This window comes from Oreochromis niloticus, linkage group LG3 (genome assembly GCF_001858045.2).
Source record: "Oreochromis niloticus isolate F11D_XX linkage group LG3, O_niloticus_UMD_NMBU, whole genome shotgun sequence".
In the NCBI taxonomy this organism is placed as follows: Eukaryota; Metazoa; Chordata; class Actinopteri; order Cichliformes; family Cichlidae; genus Oreochromis; species Oreochromis niloticus.
Genome location: NC_031967.2, coordinates 71440571 through 71460782, shown reverse-complemented (window position 1 = coordinate 71460782; position 20212 = coordinate 71440571). Strand labels below are relative to the sequence as shown.

General features: G+C 38.3%; 1 protein-coding gene across 1 annotated transcript in view; it reads left to right on the top strand.

The window, feature by feature from the left end:
* Positions 1 to 1053, top strand: part of LOC102080650 (protein NLRC3-like) — a 56550-nt gene extending 55497 nt beyond the window's left edge. The window contains exon 11 of the mRNA XM_025904199.1: positions 40 to 1053. Coding sequence (XP_025759984.1) covers positions 40 to 581 — 542 coding nt within the window. The 3' untranslated portion in view covers positions 582 to 1053. The remainder of the gene's footprint in view (positions 1 to 39) is intronic.
* The last annotated feature ends 19159 nt before the right edge of the window (positions 1054 to 20212 follow it).

The following is a 20212-nucleotide window of genomic DNA, read 5'->3' as shown; positions in this document are numbered from 1 at the left end:
GTTAAATGGTTATGCACTGTGTCTTATTGGCCCTTTTAGATTTCTGTGATCTGACGCTGGATCCAAACACAGCTCACAGGAACCTCAAACTGTCTGACGACAAGAAGGAGGTGACACATGTGAAAGAAGACCAGCTGTATCCTGATCATGATCATAGGTTTGATAAGTGGCCTCAGCTGCTGTGTACCAACAGTCTGAGTGGTCGCTGTTACTCGGAGGTTGAGTGGAGTGGAGAGGTTCATGTTGCTGTAGCTTACGGAGGAATCAGAAGGAAAGGAGAAGAGGATGAAAGCAGGTTTGGAAGGACTTACCAATCCTGGAGTCTCTACTGTCGTGATGATATACGTTACTATGGAAATCATGATTACATTGGAAGATCTATTCCTCTTCTCCCCTCAGCTGTTTCTCAGAAAGTAGCAGTGTATGTGGACTGTTCTGCAGGAACTGTGTCCTTTTACAGTGTCTCCTCTGACAAACTGATCCACCTGCACACCTTCAACACCACCTTCACTGAACCTGTATATGCTGGGTTTAGAGTGAAGCCTGACTCTAGTATCCACCTCTGTGCTGACTCAGAATAATGGACTTACTGTGGTGTTTCATACTTTTTCTCACTTAGCTATTGTAAATGTTAAATCTATCAGGTAAATTGTCTCATACATTGTACATATATTAGTTTTTTCTCCTGAAAAAATGTCTGTTTTCATCTTATTTTCTGAGGTGCCTATTTTTCAAGAGCAGTTATCAGTTTCTACTAATATGTTACAGTTTAAATACCCACAGGACTTTGCTTTAAAATCTGTTGCATTATAATCAAACACTGTATTTGTTCCATTACACACATTTTAATCATGTTTAGCCTGATGGAAGAAATCTTTGGAACAGAAAATTAAGACATTTTAGAAGTTGTTGGGCTTTGTGAGGAAGAGAGCTGCAGGCTTTAAATATTTTGAGTTTGGGCTTCTTTAAATTTTTACATTGCATAACTATACATTTGTGTTTCTCTCTTTTGTTGTGCAAATTCAGTAACAATTCACTACAAGTAATTCCTGGGAAAAGGCAATATAACCACCATGTGACCAGTTTTCTCAACAGTTGATACAGATGGTTCTGGATTCATAAGCACTTTATTCATCTGTGTCGATTCAAATGTAGCTTCAGACACTTATAAATAATATAAGTGCAGTTTATGGAGGTTGTACCTGGAAGCTTTGGAGACGTCTCTCTTCATTTTATATTCAGTAAAAAAAGTCTGACTTATAGATGACCTCCAGTCTGTGTTTCTTGACTGACCTAAGGAAAGCGTAGACGCTTTCCTTTCCAAGCTCTTTAGACCATGATGACCTGGATGACTAAGAACCTTCACAGACATATTTCTCGACTGATCAGAAACAATCTCAGAGATGGATTTTTTTTTTTTTTTTTGGAAGGGGGGGGGGGGGTTCTATGTATAAAATACAATCCTGAATTGTAACAGAAAAAGGAAGGTGAAGAAAAAAGGAATAAGATGTAAACAGTGGGATTTTTTTCTTGTTGACTTGTTGCATATGAAACACTGAGACAGTGTCAGTGCATAAGGTGTTTACTTCTTCCATGTATATATGTGTGTAATTAACTTTAAACCTTTGTCAGTTTAAATATTCTCCAATTGAATTTAAAATCAGCTGTTTTTCTAAATAAATGAAAAAGGACTGTTCATCTGTTAATGTGTTGCAATGTTTATATAAAACAATAAAATGAAACTGTTTATATCAGGATAAACTGTACACTGTGTTCAGAGGAGGAACAGAGGAAAAAACATCGTAACGTTTTTTGTTGTTGTTTTTTTTTTTTTACTATTTTCCCTGGATTGACGATAAAACACAGACTGGATTATTTTCCACTTTGTTTTTATTTATTTCTTGAACTGAATTTAACCAAACACGAGCAATGAACTACATGAATTATTATTTAATGACTATTATTTTCTGTGTGTTGATAAATTTGATTTCTTTTAGAGAAACTGTGGTTTTGGGGTTTGTTTCATTTAATGTTTGGTGTGATAATCACTGTAATATGTTTACATCCTTTGTAAAGCTTTTGTGTATTTCAAGGGTAAAGCTTTCATCCGCATCAATCTTATGTGTTAGGAGAGAGACCTGACTGTTAGCCCAACTTTGATTACATGAGCTGTCACACACTCACCTTGATTGATCTCCTCGCGGTGTTATTTTAAATTTGAAATATTGAATTTATGATTTCACTTTATTTGGCTTATTTTGACTTATTTTGTTTATATTTCCAATGTTTACATTTTTTAGCTTTCATAATTCAATTGATCATCCAAAACAGAACTATTTCCCACCTCGGATTAATAAAGTGTTCAAGATTCAAGAAGTTTATTGTCATGTACACCGCAAAGCACAAATGGTTACGCAGAGCAATGAAATTCTTACTTTGCAGGTTCCCTTCACACAACCAAAAGAAAGTAATAATAAGCAAAAGCAGTGTTTTGTAGATCTTGTAGCTTACATGTGGGTGGAAACTGAATTGAAAATGCAAGTAGTTGTAACACTGTCAACAGTCATTGTCAACACTGTATCTATCCACATATCTATATAACTTCCCCTATATGTGGTTTCATTACCTTGTATATAATTTATTTTCTGGCAATAAAACAGACGTAACAGTAAGAGATTTTTTTTCCTTTGTAAAACAAAAATAATGACAGCAGACAAACAGAGCTGCTGCTGTCAGTCCCAGGACCATGTGGACTTTAACTCATGATGTTTATTGCCATGTACAAGATAATACAATTCTTAACACCCGTCATTCACTTCTTGTTTATTTAAATAAAGATAAAAATAGCAATTATAATCATCTTACCAGTGACATTGAGTTGACATCTTCCAACACTGAAGCCATAATCAGTGTATGAATGTAATGAAGAACTAAGTGACAGATATACAGCTGCAGGTCAAAGGTCAGCAACAAAACCAGGAAGTAAGCCATTCAGTGTGAGAGATGTTTCTCTGCTTTATCATCAAATCCATCAAGTCATGTTTCCCAGTTCAGTAACTGTTTCTGTCAAAGAACCCTCATCATTAGTATTGTTAGAGATTAAGGTACACATGCCGAAACATCACACACACTTCTTTGTGCTGTTCTATCCTGCCCAGTATTGGTATCGGTCTGATCCTGAGCTAAATTACTGGATCGGATATCGGAGAGAAATAAAAAAAATGCAATTAATCCATTAAATATCACAAAAGCACCTCACAACACTTGCGACATGGTATAACCCAGGTGCTTCACAATAAAATCAGAAATACAAATAAAATAATATAAAACAGTGAAAAAATGTATTAAAAGCTTGTTTGCATAAAAATGTCTTCAGCTGCTTTTTAAAGGAGTCAATGGAGTCTAGACAGCGTAAAGACAACGGCAGGGAGTTCCACAGCCTTGGTGCCTGTAAAGCCCAAACCCCACGTGTTTGAACCTAGTACGTGGTACCACCAGTAACCTCTGACCTGACAACCTAAGTGCTCGGGATGAAGCATGAGGTCTCAACAGGTCAGAGATATACTGGGGAGCTTCACCGTGCAGAGCTCTAAAGGTTACAACCAAAATTTTAAAATAAACCCTAAAATTTACTGGCAACCAATGAAGAGAAGCCAAAACTGGAGTAATGTGAGACCTCTTGTTTGTGCCAGTTAAAATTCTTGCCCTGGGATTTTGGACAGTCTGAAGGCGATCCAGAGCTGATTTGTTGAGACAAGTAAAAGGACCGTTACAATAATCCAAATGAGAAGAGATAAAAGCATGAATAATCATCTCAAGTTCTGCCTTTGACACCAGTAGTCTGAATTTAGAAATGTTTCTTAGGTGATAAAAACAGTTCTGGACAAGTAGTTTAGAGTGTTTCTCAAGAGACATTGAACTGTCAAATATAAAACCCAAGTTTCTGAGACTCGACTGAAATGAGGGGTTTAAAAAACTGATTTGCTGCTTAATTTCTGAGAGCATGTGATCAGGTGAAATAATCAAAGTGTCTGTTTTATCTGCATTTAACTGGAGGAAAATGTCATTTAACCATTGTTTGATTTCTGACAGACAATTATTTAAACATGACAATTTATAATTGTCCACAGACCTACTTGAAAATGAAGGGGGATCGCGCTTTAAAAAGCCTAGCTCCAACACTGTGGGAAAGTTTATCTGCCTTGCTTCGCACCATGAACTCTGTGGTGCTTTTTTTTTTTTTTAAAGCAGCTTAAAACGCATCTGTTTAGACATTTGGGCAATGTTTGTGTGTAATATGTTGTTTTGTTTGATATGCTTTTATATTTCCCATGTGAAGCACTTTGCAATAGCTTCTTTTCTATATAAATAAGGGCTATATAAATAAATCTCACTTACTTACTCACAAAATAAACCACAGTGGCTCCTACAAGTTAAACAAGTAAAATAAATGAACATACTGATGACTATACACAGAATGCTAATCATGCTAAACATGGTGCAATGCTTTAGGAGCATTTTGCCTCTCTTGCCCATGACTGCACTGCATCAAATGCAAAACAAAACAAGAAAGAATCCTTCCAGTGAAAGTGTTCCGTACCAAAAACACAAATAGGACAATAGGCAGAGCAGCTACAGGGAGTGCAGAATTATTAGGCAAGTTGTATTTTTGAGGAATAATTTTATTATTGAACAACAACCATGTTCTCAATGAACCCAAAAAAACTCTTTAATATCAAAGCTGAATGTTTTTGGAAGTAGTTTTTAGTTTTAGCTATTTTAGGGGGATATCTGTGTGTGCAGGTGACTATTACTGTGCATAATTATTAGGCAACTTAACAAAAAACAAATATATACCCATTTCAATTATTTATTTTTACCAGTGAAACCAATATAACATCTCCACATTCACAAATATACATTTCTGACATTCAAAAACAAAACAAAAACAAATAAGCGACCAATATAGCCACCTTTCTTTGCAAGGACACTCAAAAGCCTGCCATCCATGGATTCTGTCAGTGTTCTGATCTGTTCACCATCAACATTGTGTGCAGCAGCAACCACAGCCTCCCAGACACTGTTTTTTTTTTTTTTTTAATTTCAACATGTGAACAATATACAGGTACATTTAGAAAAGAAAATAAGAGAGAGAGAAAAAAATATATATATACTATACAAAATACATACAAAAAACCCCCAAAACATTCTGATTAATTTACATGTTGAAAGGGAGTGGGAAGAAGTAAACACTTATTTAATCCCACCCCGTTGCCATAAATTATCAGTTAATATTTAGTCAGCTTCCTTACTGATATAATTTGTAATAGAAATAGTGAACAGATTTCTGATATACTTTATACTATAATATTACATCATGAATTTTTTTTTTTTAATTGTTTTTTTTCCTTTCTTTTTTTTTTTTAAATAGAGACATTCACTTAATTTCAATATTTTCCTTTTCTTTATAGTTCGAGAAAATCATATTTTTATAACTCTTTTTGAACAGTATTATGTTTGGACATTGCTTTAATTCCATATTCAGACTGTTCCATAGTTTCACCCCATGAACAGAAACACAAAAGCTTTTTCTTGTAGTACGTACCTTCCCTGATTTGAAGTTACAAAAACCCCTTAAATTATAACTTCCTTCTTTAAAAAAAAACATACTCTGAATATTACCTGGCAGTTCTTTATTTTTTGCTTTGAATAGAATTTGTGCTGTTTGGAATTTCACTAGATCATCCATTTTCAATATTTCAGACTGCAAAAATAGTGAGTTTGTATGTTCCCTATAACCTGCATTGTGGATGATTCGAATTGCTTTTTTTTGAAGAGTGAAAAGTGAATGTAATGTGGTTTTATAGTTATTGCCCCAGACCTCTGCACAATAACTTAAGTATGGTGAAACCAGTGAACAGTATAGAATATGAAGTGATGTTCTGTCGAATACCTGCTTTGCTTTGTTTAGTATTGCAATGCTACGTGATACTTTGGAATGAATATATCTTACGTGAGCTCTCCAGTTAAGTTTTTCATCTATTATTACCCCCAGAAATTTATTTTCACTGACTCTTTCAATATCAACACCATTTATTTGAATCTTTGCATTTGTATTTAAACTACTATTTCCAAATAACATAAGTTTAGATTTTTTCAAATTTAATGATAATTTGTTTTTATCAAGGCAGAACTTCACTTTACTTATTTCATTAGTCATATCCTCCAATAAATTCTGCAGATCATCACCAGAGCAAAAAATGTTTGTATCGTCAGCAAAGAGTACCATTTTTAATACTTTGGACACTTTACAGATGTCATTAATGTACAAGTTGAAGAATTTTGGACCCAAAACTGACCCTTGGGGTACACCACAAGCAATGTCCATACATAAGGAGCAACCACCATTTAATTTCACAAACTGCTTCCTGTCACCTAAATAACTCCGGACCCAATCTAAAACTACACCTCTGACACCATAACGTTCCAGTTTTCTTATTAATATATCGTGATCTATAGTGTCAAATGCCTTTGACAAGTCTATGAATAACCCAGCCACATATTGCTTTTTGTCTATGGAATTTGTGATGTATTCTATTGAATCTAATAGTGCCAATGATGTTGATCTGCTTGATCTAAATCCGTACTGACTCTCGGTGAGTAGTTTATGTTTATCTATAAATTTTTCCAGCCGGTTTTTAAACAGTTTTTCAAGAATTTTTGAGAATTGAGGCAGTAAAGAGACAGGCCTGTAGTTTGTGAAATGGTGTTTGTTGCCAGATTTGTATAGAGGTATAACTTTTGCTATTTTCATTCTATCTGGAAATCGACCAGTTTGAAGTGATAAATTACAGATGTATGTAAACGGTTTTATAATAGCCTCAATGACTCTTTTAACCACTATCATGTCAATATCATTACAATCCAAAGATTTCTGATTTTTACATTTTTTGACAATTTCAAAAACTTCATTTTCGTCAACGGCTGTAAGAAACATAGAATATGGATTTCTGTCAATCAGTGTATCCGGTTTTTCCTGTGCTTTCCCAGGATCAGTGATTGTTCTTGCTAAATTTGGTCCAGCAGTTACAAAGAATTCATTGAGACTATTTGCCACAACATCCATATTGTATTCTTCATGGTCATTACAAATGAAATACTTGGGATAGTTATTTTGTCCAGTCCCACGTTTTATAACACTGTTTAGTATTTCCCATAATCTTTTATTATTATTTCTATTTATATCTAATTGCTTCATATAATAATCCTTTTTACTAAATCTAAGTATATTAGTTAACCTATTTTTATATCTTTTGTATCTGATTTCAGCATCTTTAGTTCTCGTTCTTAAGAACTCTCTGTATAGAGCATTTTTCTTTATACATGCATTTTGCAGACCTTTTGTTGTCCATGGACAGTCCATATATTTATGTTTCCTACTATATTGCTTTATTGGACAGTTAGTATTGTACAGTAATGTAAATATTCTAAGGAATTCATTATATGCACTATTAACGTCCTGTTCCTGATATACTTCACCCCAGTTCTCTTTCAATAAATCTTTTTTAAATGCATTCATTCTTTCTTCTGTTCTTACTCGTCTGTACTCTTTTTTACTGTCCATTTTATTGATCTTGTAATTCCTATCATAGATTGTAAAAATTGGAAGATGGTCACTTATGTCGTTAATCAGGAGTCCACTTACAGTCTTATTTTCAATGTCATTTGTAAAAATGTTGTCTATGAGAGTTGCACAATGTGATGTGATCCTGGTAGGTCTAGTAATTTTAGGGAATAGGTTCATACAGTACATTGTGTTTATAAATTCCTCAGTGGTTATATGTTTATTTGGGTTCAGCAAATCTATATTGAAGTCTCCACAAATGAAAACTTTTTTGTGAGCTATTTCAATAAATGTTTCTTCTATCCAGTCTTTAAATGTCTCAATACTACTACCTGGAGCTCTGTATATACAGCTAATGATTACATTTTTACTTTTTTCTTTACAAATTTCAACTGTAATACATTCTAGTACATTATCAATCACCATCGTCATCTTTTTCACCACATTAAATTTCAAGGATTTGTCCACATACAAGGCCACTCCTCCTCCTCCTTTGTTTCGCCTAGTTATAAATGTGAATTCATAACCCTCCAGTTCAAAGTCTGTTCCTTTTTCCATATTGATCCAAGTTTCTGATAAGGCAATGACACTAAATGGATGTGAAAACTGGTTAAGATATTCTTTGATATGATTAAAATTAGCATAGAGACTTCTACAGTTAAAGTGGATAATTGATAATTTATTCTCAGTTTTAATCCTCTGATTGTAGTCTTTATTTGTATAGTAGCAGCAATTGTTATTGTTAGATGAGAAGAAGTTGATGTCTGGATCTATTTCATATTCCAAGTCCTGTGTATTGTGATCTATATAGTTAAATGTTTTCAGTTCCAATTGATCATATTCTGCAACTGTCTGGATGATGCAGCTGTTTCTTCCAGATGTATCTGAGTTCTTCCTTCCAGTGTGTGTCATAAGTGAGTGTGTGGTTGTCTGTTACCTTGTTTGCCGTCCAGATCGTGTTGTTCACTAATATTTTTCGAGATCCACCATGTTTTTAATGGTCAGAACTTTGGCTTCCTCTGGTGATCCGTTTAGTTTAATGAATATTTTACAGTTCGTTGTCCAAGTGCTTTGGATTTTTCCCAGCTTCTTAAGGTGTCGCGCTTTTTTGGCTATTTCAGCGTTGTGTTTGGTTAGATGTTCATTGATAAAGACATTGGATCCTTTTAATTTTCTTCCTTGTTTCAGCAGCGTAATCTTGTGCTTCCGATTTACAAACCTTAATATAATAGCCGGTATGTTGCCGTTCCTCCTGGGAAGAGGGTGGCATGCTTCAACAGAGTTACAGTCCAGGTCAATCCCTTTGGACCGCAGGAAAGCAGCCACCTGGTGTTCCGTGTAGCTAACTTCAAGCTCTCCAGGATCCTCATTGCTGTCAGCGGTCACCGCCTGAGCGTATGACCGGGGTTTAATATGGAGCCCAGTAATGATGACGTCGTTTATCCTGGAGTATTGTTCCAGGTCAGCGACCTTACTTTCCAGGTATGCAATCTTTTGATCTTTTTCGGCGTTTTGGATGCGAAGGAGCTTTACCTCCTTCGCATGTTGGCTAGCCTGCAATTACCTCGTTAACTCCGTTAGTCCAGTCCAATATCCTGTGTCAAAGTCTTAATCCAAACAGGGTTTTACCAAAGTTCCAACAATTTGAGTCTTTGCTCCAGAAATTGATAGCCAAATTTCAAAAATCTGTTCAGAGAGGTGTACTGTTTTCCCTCCTTGTAAATCTCACATTTGATGATGGACCACAGGTTCTCAATGGGGTTCAGATCAGGTGAACAAGGAGGCCATGTCATTAGTTTTTCTTCTTTTATACCCTTTCTTGCCAGCCACGCTGTGGAGTACTTGGACGCGTGTGATGGAGCATTGTCCTGCATGAAAATCATGTTTTTCTTGAAGGATGCAGACTTCTTCCTGTACCACTGCTTGAAGAAGGTGTCTTCCAGAAACTGGCAGTAGGACTGGGAGTTGAGCTTGACTCCATCCTCAACCCGAAAAGGCCCCAGAAGCTCATCTTTGATGATACCAGCCCAAACCAGTACTCCACCTCCACCTTGCTGGCGTCTGAGTCGGACTGGAGCTCTCTGCCCTTTACCAATCCAGCCACGGGCCCATCCATCTGGCCCATCAAGACTCACTCTCATTTCATCAGTCCATAAAACCTTAGAAAAATCAGTCTTGAGATATTTCTTGGCCCAGTCTTGACGTTTCAGCTTGTGTGTCTTGTTCAGTGGTGGTCGTCTTTCAGCCTTTCTTACCTTGGCCATGTCTCTGAGTATTGCACACCTTGTGCTTTTGGGCACTCCAGTGATGTTGCAGCTCTGAAATATGGCCAAACTGGTGGCAAGTGGCATCTTGGCAGCTGCACGCTTGACTTTTCTCAGTTCATGGGCAGTTATTTTGCGCCTTGGTTTTTCCACATGCTTCTTGCGACCCTGTTGACTATTGTGAATGAAACGCTTGATTGTTCGATGATCACGCTTCAGAAGCTTTGCAATTTTAAGACTGCTGCATCCCTCTGCAAGATATCTCACTATTTTTGACTTTTCTGAGCCTGTCAAGTCCTTCTTTTGACCCATTTTGCCAAAGGAAAGGAAGTTGCCTAATAATTATGCACACCTGATATAGGGTGTTGATGTCATTAGACCACACCCCTTCCCATTACAGAGATGCAAATCACCTAATATGCTTAATTGGTAGTAGGCTTTCGAGCCTATACAGCTTGGAGTAAGACAACATGCATGAAGAGGATGATGTGGAAAAAATACTCATTTGCCTAATAATTCTGCACTCCCTGTATGCCTCAGCTTACTCTTGGAATTGGGTGGGGACCTTAAGAGCACAGCATAACATGAAAAAAACACAACGTTCTTGGTGGTACTGCTTATATTATTTAGGCAGGTGATTGCCAGTAGTGATCCCAGATGAGCTGGGGATCACTACTGATCACTACCTGATCATGGATTAATCTCTGCCACAGTGTTGCTGACAAAGCAATGTTTGGTGAACAGGATCTTCTTTTCATGACATTGAACATCATTAACATGCAATACTTCACAATCTGCCCACGGTTAATGGTTTTCATGCCTCTGCAATTAGTTCACTAACCACATAACTTGTTTTAACCGCAGCAAACTGGAACAAACATACTTCAGCATCCTTCTTTCTTCATCTTGTCTAGGGATGGGTACCGGATACCGGTGCCATTATGGTTACTTGCCCTGGGATTACTACATAAATGGTAGTAACCACACCGAAAAGCAGCACGCATTTCGGTGCTTTATGTCGGTGCTTTTTTTCCCTGAGATGTCATACACTTTGGATTCTAGCCAATCATTTTGGTACGTACATTCTTTTAGAGCAGAGCTACAGATTAAAAACGCCCAAGGCGAAGCGGTCAAAAGTCTGGCTGTACTTCACAGCAAAAGATGCAAATTCAGCAGCCTGCAACAAGTGCTTTAACAACTAAATTTATTGTCTGATCACTGGTTGGTCAAACCAGAATCTTTTTTCCCACAAAAATTAAACTGTTGTCCTGCAACCTAGAGAGTTAATTGTCAGCATTGGATAAATTCAGCATTTGATAACAAGCATCTGTTAAATTGACACTATTTTAACACTGATGAGAGATAACAAGCTGATTCATTGCATGTGTGTTTGTGTTATTAGGCAGGTTTTATAGATGTCTGTGGAGCTGCATCTCCAGCAGGGCATGTTCTTAAAGCTGCCTTTCCTACACATTTCTCTGCTATTATTTGATCATTTTGTAACTAATGTGCTATGAGTCCACTGATCTTTGCATCACACGAGGTGACTTGGACCAGAATGATAAACAGACTCACATGCTCAAGATGCTGCCTAATCTTCATGAGCTCTCTTGTGTTTGTGTTAGTAGGGTTAATGCATGTTTTGCTTGTGTGTGTGATTTTGTATACGTTTCTTTTTGCAGTGGTTCAGATTCCTTCACAATTTTCCACTTAAGCAGTCAGTTTTCTGTTTCCCAGGTTTGCTAACCCAAATTTTGATTTCCCACATTAACACCAGCATTCCTCTGTGTTCTCACCTACTGCTCTCACTCTGTTGTCCTCTCCCACTTCAACAGTCCAACAGCCGGCAGTTCTCCTTCAGCTTTGTCCTGTGTTCCACTGTCTCTTCTTGCCATTTTACTTCGAAAGTGGCAAATGTCAAACTCCAACAGTCTCCTCAAAAGTTCTTTCCACATGCACAGTGAATTTGCAGCTTGTTGGAAACACAGTGCCCGGTGTCGTGGAAATTTATTAACAAAGTCTGCAGACATGATGAGCAGTTAAAACCCAACACTGTATTTCTCATGCACGAGGAGAGACGTCAGTAAGGCGGCACTGAGAGTTGTCTCTCACAATGAACAGTTCAGGTCCCTTTTAAACACAGTCACAGAACAAAAGGCTTTTACAGTTGCAGTCCACACCTTGGACCTCCCTGAGCCTGGTTCTGCTGGAGGTTTCTTCCTGTTAAAAGGGAGTTTTTCCTTCCCACTGTCACCAAAGTGCTTGCTCATAGGGGGTCATATGATTGTTGGGTTTTACTCTGTATCTATTATTGCAGGGTCTACCTTACAATATAAAGCGGCGTGAGGCAACTGTTGTAGTGATTTGGTGCTATATAAATAAAGCTGAATCGAATTGAATTGAATTGAAACCCCAGCCGGATGTTGTGACAGGGCGGCCCTTAGCAACTGGATTTACAGTGAGGAAGACCGAAACGAATGCAGTGGAACAACAAGTATTTATTTTTCATGCAGCTCTTCTCACAAACAATTCACATGTCGAGCTTCTTCACTGCACAACAATAATCTCTAATGACACCTGGCAGCCTTAAATACCTTTCAGCTGTCACAGACTAAACCATTTTCCCACTAACAGGTATGTTTTTAAATCCCAACCTTCCACCACAGTATATAATACATCAATTTGAATAAATAAATACATTTCACATTTTCACCTTAATAAATATTTGACACTTTCACCTTATATGAAACTATATGGCACCCTGGGGCGCCTCTGTCAGTGCGCCCCAAGGTGGCTGTGGCTACAATGTAGCTGTCATCACCAGTGTGTGAATGTGTGTGTGAATGGGTGGATGACTGGATGTGTAAAGCGCTTTGGGGTCCTTAGGGACTAGTAAAGCGCTATACAAATACAGACCATTTATACCAAACCCAATATTATAAAAACCCAAGCACAAAAGATTCCCCACACTCCCTTAACCCATGGTCTCTCCCGGAACCTTTAAATGGTGTCTGGACCCCTGGGGAAACATTTGCCCAAACACCTTGAAGAGAACACAGGAAAGAAAGGTAAGTAATCACATCTTACGATCACTTCTTTGCATCACTTTTATCACTAGATTTTCCACAAACACACTTGCATTAGTTTTCCTTACTGGTAAACCTTATTTTCGCTCAATCACCATTCCTTTCTCCTCAGAGACAACCACCACATTCCTTAATGAGGAACAGCTGTGCAGGACCTGGAATAAAGGCTACCAACTGATTTTTAAAATACACAATAAATATTCAATACATAATTCAACTTCTTGTGTGCAAATCTATGTCTAAAGTGCGATGCCAAAAAAAGGGCTTCATAAGGTGCTTTTAACAAAGTGAAAGGGTGCTGTAAAGTCCTATACAGATAGTATAAATAATCATAGTAAGGGAGTCCTCTTCCTTACAGATGGCCAGCAATGCTCCAAAACATAATGGCCTCCACATTGTGCCATGGGGACTAGGACCTGATGATCCTGTATGCTGTTATGGCCTACAGGGTGACCAAGCACAGTAATACAGGCTTCACCTCAAACTTCATGATGTTTGGCTTAGAATTGAGCAAGCCAGCGGTTGCAGGTTCACCCCACGATCCAGACAACCAACCCTCAGCTCCAGAGTATGTGTAGCAGATGCGTGAGTGGCTGGAGCTAGCCCACCTCATCACCAGGGAAGCCCTGCGTGAGTCATTCATTTGTGCAAAGAGACAATACGACAATAACTGTACAAGATTGGAGATAATGTGTGTTATCTCATCAAAGGAACAAGATCAAAAAGTTCCTCCCACTGTATGAAGGACCATTCTTTGTCCTGGGACAATTGGATGACCTAGTTTATCGGATCCAGATGAACCCAAGGTCTAAAGTGAAAGTTGCCCAGCATGACCAGCTAAAGCATTATCGCTGCTGCGAGCCCCTGGACAATACCTGGGTCCTGGATCAAGCTCATCATTGCTCACCTACGGAGGTTCCACCACCAGCTTTAGAGGATGACCCAGCAGACTGTGATCTGGGTCTGCACAGTCTGTCCTCCACTGCAACTGGCAATGACCCCAGCTTCTCTCGGCCATCCGCCTCAGTTGCAGCCGATCCTGCTGCGATTGTGCTTGTCCCATCATTCCTTTTACCATGTAGACCATGAGAATGGTGGGGGTGTGGTGGGTGAGACCATCTGGGCCAGCAGTTTCAACGACCAACTCACTTAGCTTGGTTTATTTACCACGGACAGTTCCAAGTAGGACTAAAGATTTAGTTCAAGTTTTAAAACTTGGGGACAACATGAGGTCTGTGTATCTTTCAGGTGACGGAGCCATGACCTGGTCCCCCTTAGCTTGTGACCTACTGACTGGCAAATACAACAAGAGAGCTCCCTGAGAGCTCAAGCAGCACAAACACCATCAATCTGAGCTCAGAGCAGCACAATGAGGCCATCTGTTACCCTGCTGATCAATACATGTGTGCGTGCAGGGCTACGCATGGCTGAAAGAGTGCCTCTGCAATGATGAGGGGAAGAAGCAGCTCATTAAAATCAAAGATCTCCATCTGTTGGCCAACAGGCTCAATTTCCTGTGGTTGGAAACTATTTTGTGCAACTTTTTTGCATTTACAGTTTTTTGAAGTATCGATAACCTTCTGAATTTTCTCTAATTAGAAATATATGTAAATAAAACAACAAAAAACAATTTCAATTTTTTAAATATTTTATTGCACTTTTTTTTTGCAGTTTATGTGGTTACTATGGACTTAATGCATACATATTATTAAAATTTGGGAAATAATGGTTGTGTAGCAACTTGAAATACTCCCCATAATGGCACTACAGCATGTAGAAATATAAAGATAAGCTCTGGCGGACTTGGTTCTATGGTAGGTCTTAAAGGGTTAAATATCCTCAGTAGATTAACTCCAGGTGAGGAGATGACAGCTCCGCCCAGGGGCAGACACAAGAAAACTACCAGAAGCTCAAACGGACTATGATAGTAACTGTTAACTCAATGAGTGTTTTCAGATCAGACCTATTTCACAGTAGCTATTTTGATATGAAATATCAGCTACATGTTATCAATTTCTTAAATCAACTGTCTGCATTTAAATAACGCAGAAGTTCAGTTATAGAAATTAGAAATAAGTAAACTTTTTCCTGTTTACTTATTTCAGGCTGCTGTGAAACATGTTTGTGCTCTGATGTAGTCATTAAAATAAGAAAAACCAACCATTAAAATGAGCTGGCTTTCAGTGCGTGGTCCTCTCTGCTGGAACAGAAGCTGATCATATCTAATGTTTGTTTACTCAAAGCAGCACAGAGATGCTATTGGTTCATTTTGCATCACAAACAAATTATTGAGGTGCTGAAAGCAGAAACAGTCAAATCTGCATGACTCAGACTTCTCACGCTCACCTTCCATTCATTACATAAATGCAAAGGTCAAGTCTTTTTTAGTGTTACATGAACTTTGTTCACATTAAATGGAAACTTTTTGCAGTGTAAACAGGAACACTTTGACTGACTCGGACACTGAGTCTAAGCAGACTCACTGATTCATACGGTGAGACAGTGAATTGGTCTGAAGTGTATGAAAAATCAAAACCGAAAAATGGTCATTCTTAGAAAATGCTGCATATTAATACAGTTTAAAAGCCTTCACATTATTTTGCATTTGTGGGAACAGCAGGGTGATGTGTAGAGTGCATTCACAGTTTTTCTTCCTTCTTTAGGGCTTTTTTAAAGGATTTTGGCTGTTAAGTAGGGCTGCCACGATTAGTCGACTAGTCACGATTACGTCGACGATTAAAATCGTCGACGACTAATTTAATAGTCGACGCGTCGTTTGAAGCTTTGTAAGATCCCAAAAGACGCAGGAATAAGTAGTAGTATTTAAGAGTGTAATAACGGACTGAAACAGAAGATGGCAGCACTGCATGTACAAGGATGCCAGCTGCCGTTAAACCCCGAAGAAGAAGAAGAAGAAACTGTGTTCCAGAATTCATAGCGCGGCCCAGCGCAGTTGTCAACAATGGCGGCAGCTAGTTAGTTTTAATATTACAATTATTATTCTTTCTGGGTCACAAAATAAACGTTTAACATATTTTCAGGTGAGAATGTAGCTGTGTAAACCTCAAATATCTGTTCAGTCTATCAAGACACCACATATTTTCAAAAGCGCTCCGACGTTTTAGGAGACGTCTGTTACCCACCAGCTCGATAGCGAGCCGGGGTTCTAGGCTCATTAGAGTCGGTGAGAACACCGGACTCCCGGCAAATCGTTTTAAAACTCACCGCCGTCTTTCGCTTACTCGGGTTAAACATGTAATATAAGTCACTTAGATAACTTAAAAATGTTATTGTTTGGCTTTTTTTTAGTATTTTATTTGTTCCTGAGTAAATTGGTTTGGCTGAGAAATAAAGTTATAGTTTTTGCACAGATGAATAAACGTCAAGCAGACAACTGATTATCAGAAGTGTGAGATGCTCGAGAATATGCTCCGGTGTCCTGTTATATTTTAGATAGCAAGGAGCAGACGGCTGAGTTTATTAAACTTCACTGAAACAATCTGCAAATTTCATTAAAAGTGTAATAAACTATCATCTTGTCTTTATTTTTAGTTAGCAAATACCTTAAACACTTCAAGCTGTAAGCTAATGATAGTTATATAAGAGCAGACGCATGCTGGTGCAATAAGCTGTACATTTTACGTCCAATGGATGCATGATCTGATTAGTCGACTAATCGCAAAAATAATCGGTGACTAGTCGACTATCAAAATAATCGTTTGTGGCAGCCCTACTGTTAAGGAAAATGAACTAAGCATTGCACACAAACTGAATTAAATGATGATAAAACAATCACTTATGTGGGCGATGTTTGAAACATCACATTTGATACAGAAATGTTTTAAAATACTGTTTGTGAGCTAAACAGATGGGATAAAATGACAATTTTCTTTGTTTTCTTTGCCTGACCCGTTTGATTCTTTAACCATCAGAATTGTTGTCTGAAGGCCAACAAAGATAGTCAACACATTTACTTTACCAAGTGGATCATCACAGCCTTGCCATACTGGTCCATTTGATCGACCTTTGTTGTTATTATTTATTTATTTTATTTTCAGTTGTTATAGATGGGACTGAAATGGCTGGCGTATGAAATGACAATTCTGCAGTAGCATCACAAAAATCCTAAATAAAGGATTACAAATGCTTTTAAACATGCAATCCTGAGCTTTACAGGAAGTCCAGAATAATATTTAAAGGGACAGCAGCAACAAATGTAACTATGCAAGAAGGAGGTCATTATAAACAAGCTAAAGTCTTAACTGAAAAACTCTTTATGGCCTGTTTACTTTTCCATGCTTATCATGTTACACGGCAACCTTAAATGTGTTATGGGGGATTTTGTGTGATAAACCATCACTAAGCATCCCAGGATTGTGAAGTAGAAGGAAAATTATCCATGGTGTTCAAAAGTTTTTACCATTAAATATGTGTAATGCATTTGTATTCAGCCCCCTTTGCTCTGCATAAGGCAGTCTTTTCAGACCAAACTAAACTTTTTGGCATTCATGCAATTCTCTGTGCTTTGGTTTACACCAGGCTTTTATTTATTATCACCCGTTGGACCAAAATTCAGCTGCTCTTCTGCTTTCTGAGCATATTAACAGAGTTTGGGCCTCTGTACATGGCTTCCTGCTCCTTACAGGATCCAATCTAAAATTTTACTTTTTGTTTTTAAATCACTCAACGGCCGAGCACCAGCTGACCTGTCTGAGCTCCTATTTATTTATGCTTCAGAAAGAACCATGACGTGCAGTTTAAAACTAACCTTAACTATTCCACGGTCTAAACTTAAATCTCGTGGTGACAGAGTCATCTCTGTGGCAGGTCCCAGACTCTGGAATAGTCTGCCTCTAAATATTAGATCTGCACAAATGCTGGAACATTTTAAATCGTTTTTATGATTTTTAACACACATTGACCAAAAATGTTTTGGTTTTAACAGCCTTAGTTGTTGTTGTTGTTGATTTTATTTATTTGTTTTTCTATATTTTATGGCATCATTGTTGTGAAATTTATTTATTTTACTGGCATTCTACACTGTTAAGCACTTTGTGCAGGATGGAGTGTTTTGAAATAAACACTAAGAGTAGTTGAAAAATCTAACATTCCACAGAAACGTGAACACATCATCCCCACAGTGAGGCATGGTGGTGGCAGCATTTCCTCAGCAGGGATGATGGATGGCAGGGCTCGCAAAATTTCAAAATCCCTGGTAGCCCTTCGGGCAGGGACTCTTCAGTTTTTGGTAGCCCAAAATAAATTTAAGTAGCCCGAATAAAAAAGAGAGCAATTTTTTGATTGAGGTTTTGTTTCCTGTTTTGTTTCCTTTACAATATTATACATTAAAGTATAATATTGTAACGGAAACAAAACATTAATCAAAAAAATTGTTGAAACACAAATAACAACATTGTATCAAAATTACAATCATCAACTCAAATACTTGGTTCTAATTGAACAGAAATTTCTATGAACTTGTAAGAACTGTAGAACATGAATCAGTCTGTGTCAGATCCTGAATTTGAAATTTCCACTGAAGTCACAGGTAAGTGGAACCAAGATCTAGGTGTGGTGTCGCGAAAATGAGATAACCGGGGACGGTTACTAAAGTAGTGACAACGCCACCTGGGGGAGAGCGCCACAACCCCAGGAAAGATTTCTCTAGCCAATGAGAAGACTGCACTGGCTACCAAAGCCCACAGACTCGTTATTTAAAGGCAGAGGTGAGACAAAGAAAGTTTATAATTCAAAAGTTTATTTAGAGGAACTACTAAAACATAACTAAAAGATTAAAAAGACACCTAGGGTAGCAGGGGTAAGAGAGTAAAATAATTAAAACACTTTATTACCGAACAATGATTAAAACGACATACTCCCTACCACAATGCTACACTAAAACAAGCACAATATGTTAAAAGAGGCAACTAGACAAAATGGTGGAGACCGGCCACTTGAGGAGGCAACCTACAGGGAGGAGTGCCCAAGGGTGCCACCAATTACTCACCCGTGTGATTTCACAGCAAACCTCACTCACACTAAACTCTAAATGGTGCAATCTGCCTATGCCCGGTGTGTACACTCGCATGCATCGGGGAGGGGATTCCACCTCACGTGCCTAGCCTCTAAACAAGCGGCCGCACCTCCACTAAAGCAATAAAAGAAAAGATAAAACGTTAAACAATCAATAAAAGATCTACATAAAACCACATCCCAAATCACTATACGTTATAAAAGTAGTGCATAACAAACAAAACAGCATCTGGCAAGACAGCAGCAGTCTAATGCACACCTGCAACAAGAGAGGGAAACAGTAGTCAGAGTCCACCCTACTATGCCACAGTATGATAAACAAAAGTCGCACTTACCACTCTCTAAGGGCAACTGAGTAGCTTTCCTTAAGAGATATGTGGAGCTCAACTGCCTAGTGCTGCAGCCACCTTAGATTGCCAAGACTGCCAAATGCCTTCTCTCAGTAGTGAAGCGCAGCTGTTTCTTATAGCCGGGTAATTGTCAGCTGGAAGGTGTGGATGTCAGTGGTGCGTTTATGGACATCATGTAACATCCCAACCCAGAATCTACTTCACTACATAGGCCATTTGCTTTTTGAAGTTTGCAAAGACTGCTAAATTTTGCCACATAACATTGCTCACATAACGCTCAGCGATTCTCTGCGCGATCAACCTCTCACATGTTTAAGCTTGCTGCGGGAGATTTCACTTGTCATGTTTGATAGTAAGCTAACGATTGATAAGACGATGTCAGAGGAATTGGTGCGCAAATTATCGTCACTCACCAATCAGTACTGTCGCTCTCTATACACAGTTCGCGCGATTGCAAAGTGAAAGCAAAAAACAAGCGCAAATTCAAACGCGATTTCAATATGTCACATATTGACAGTGGTTCACCGATCCCAATGACATAATTACCCGGCTACTTCCGAAAGAATGCAAAAGCATTGACATATATCTTTCCTTCCTATGATAGCCCGACGGGCAGGGCTGAGATAGATTTTGGTAGCCCGACTGGAAAAATCGCTAGCCCCGGGACGTCGGGCTAGCGATTTTGCGAGCCCTGGATGGAGTTAAATATTCTGAAAACAAACCTATTAGTGTCATGAACCTTCATGAACCTATGGTTCACACCATAGCTGGACTGGCCATCGGGCATACCGGGCATTTTCCCGGTGGGCCGATGGTGATTTTTCGTTATTATGGGACGATGTTTTGGTTTTTTTG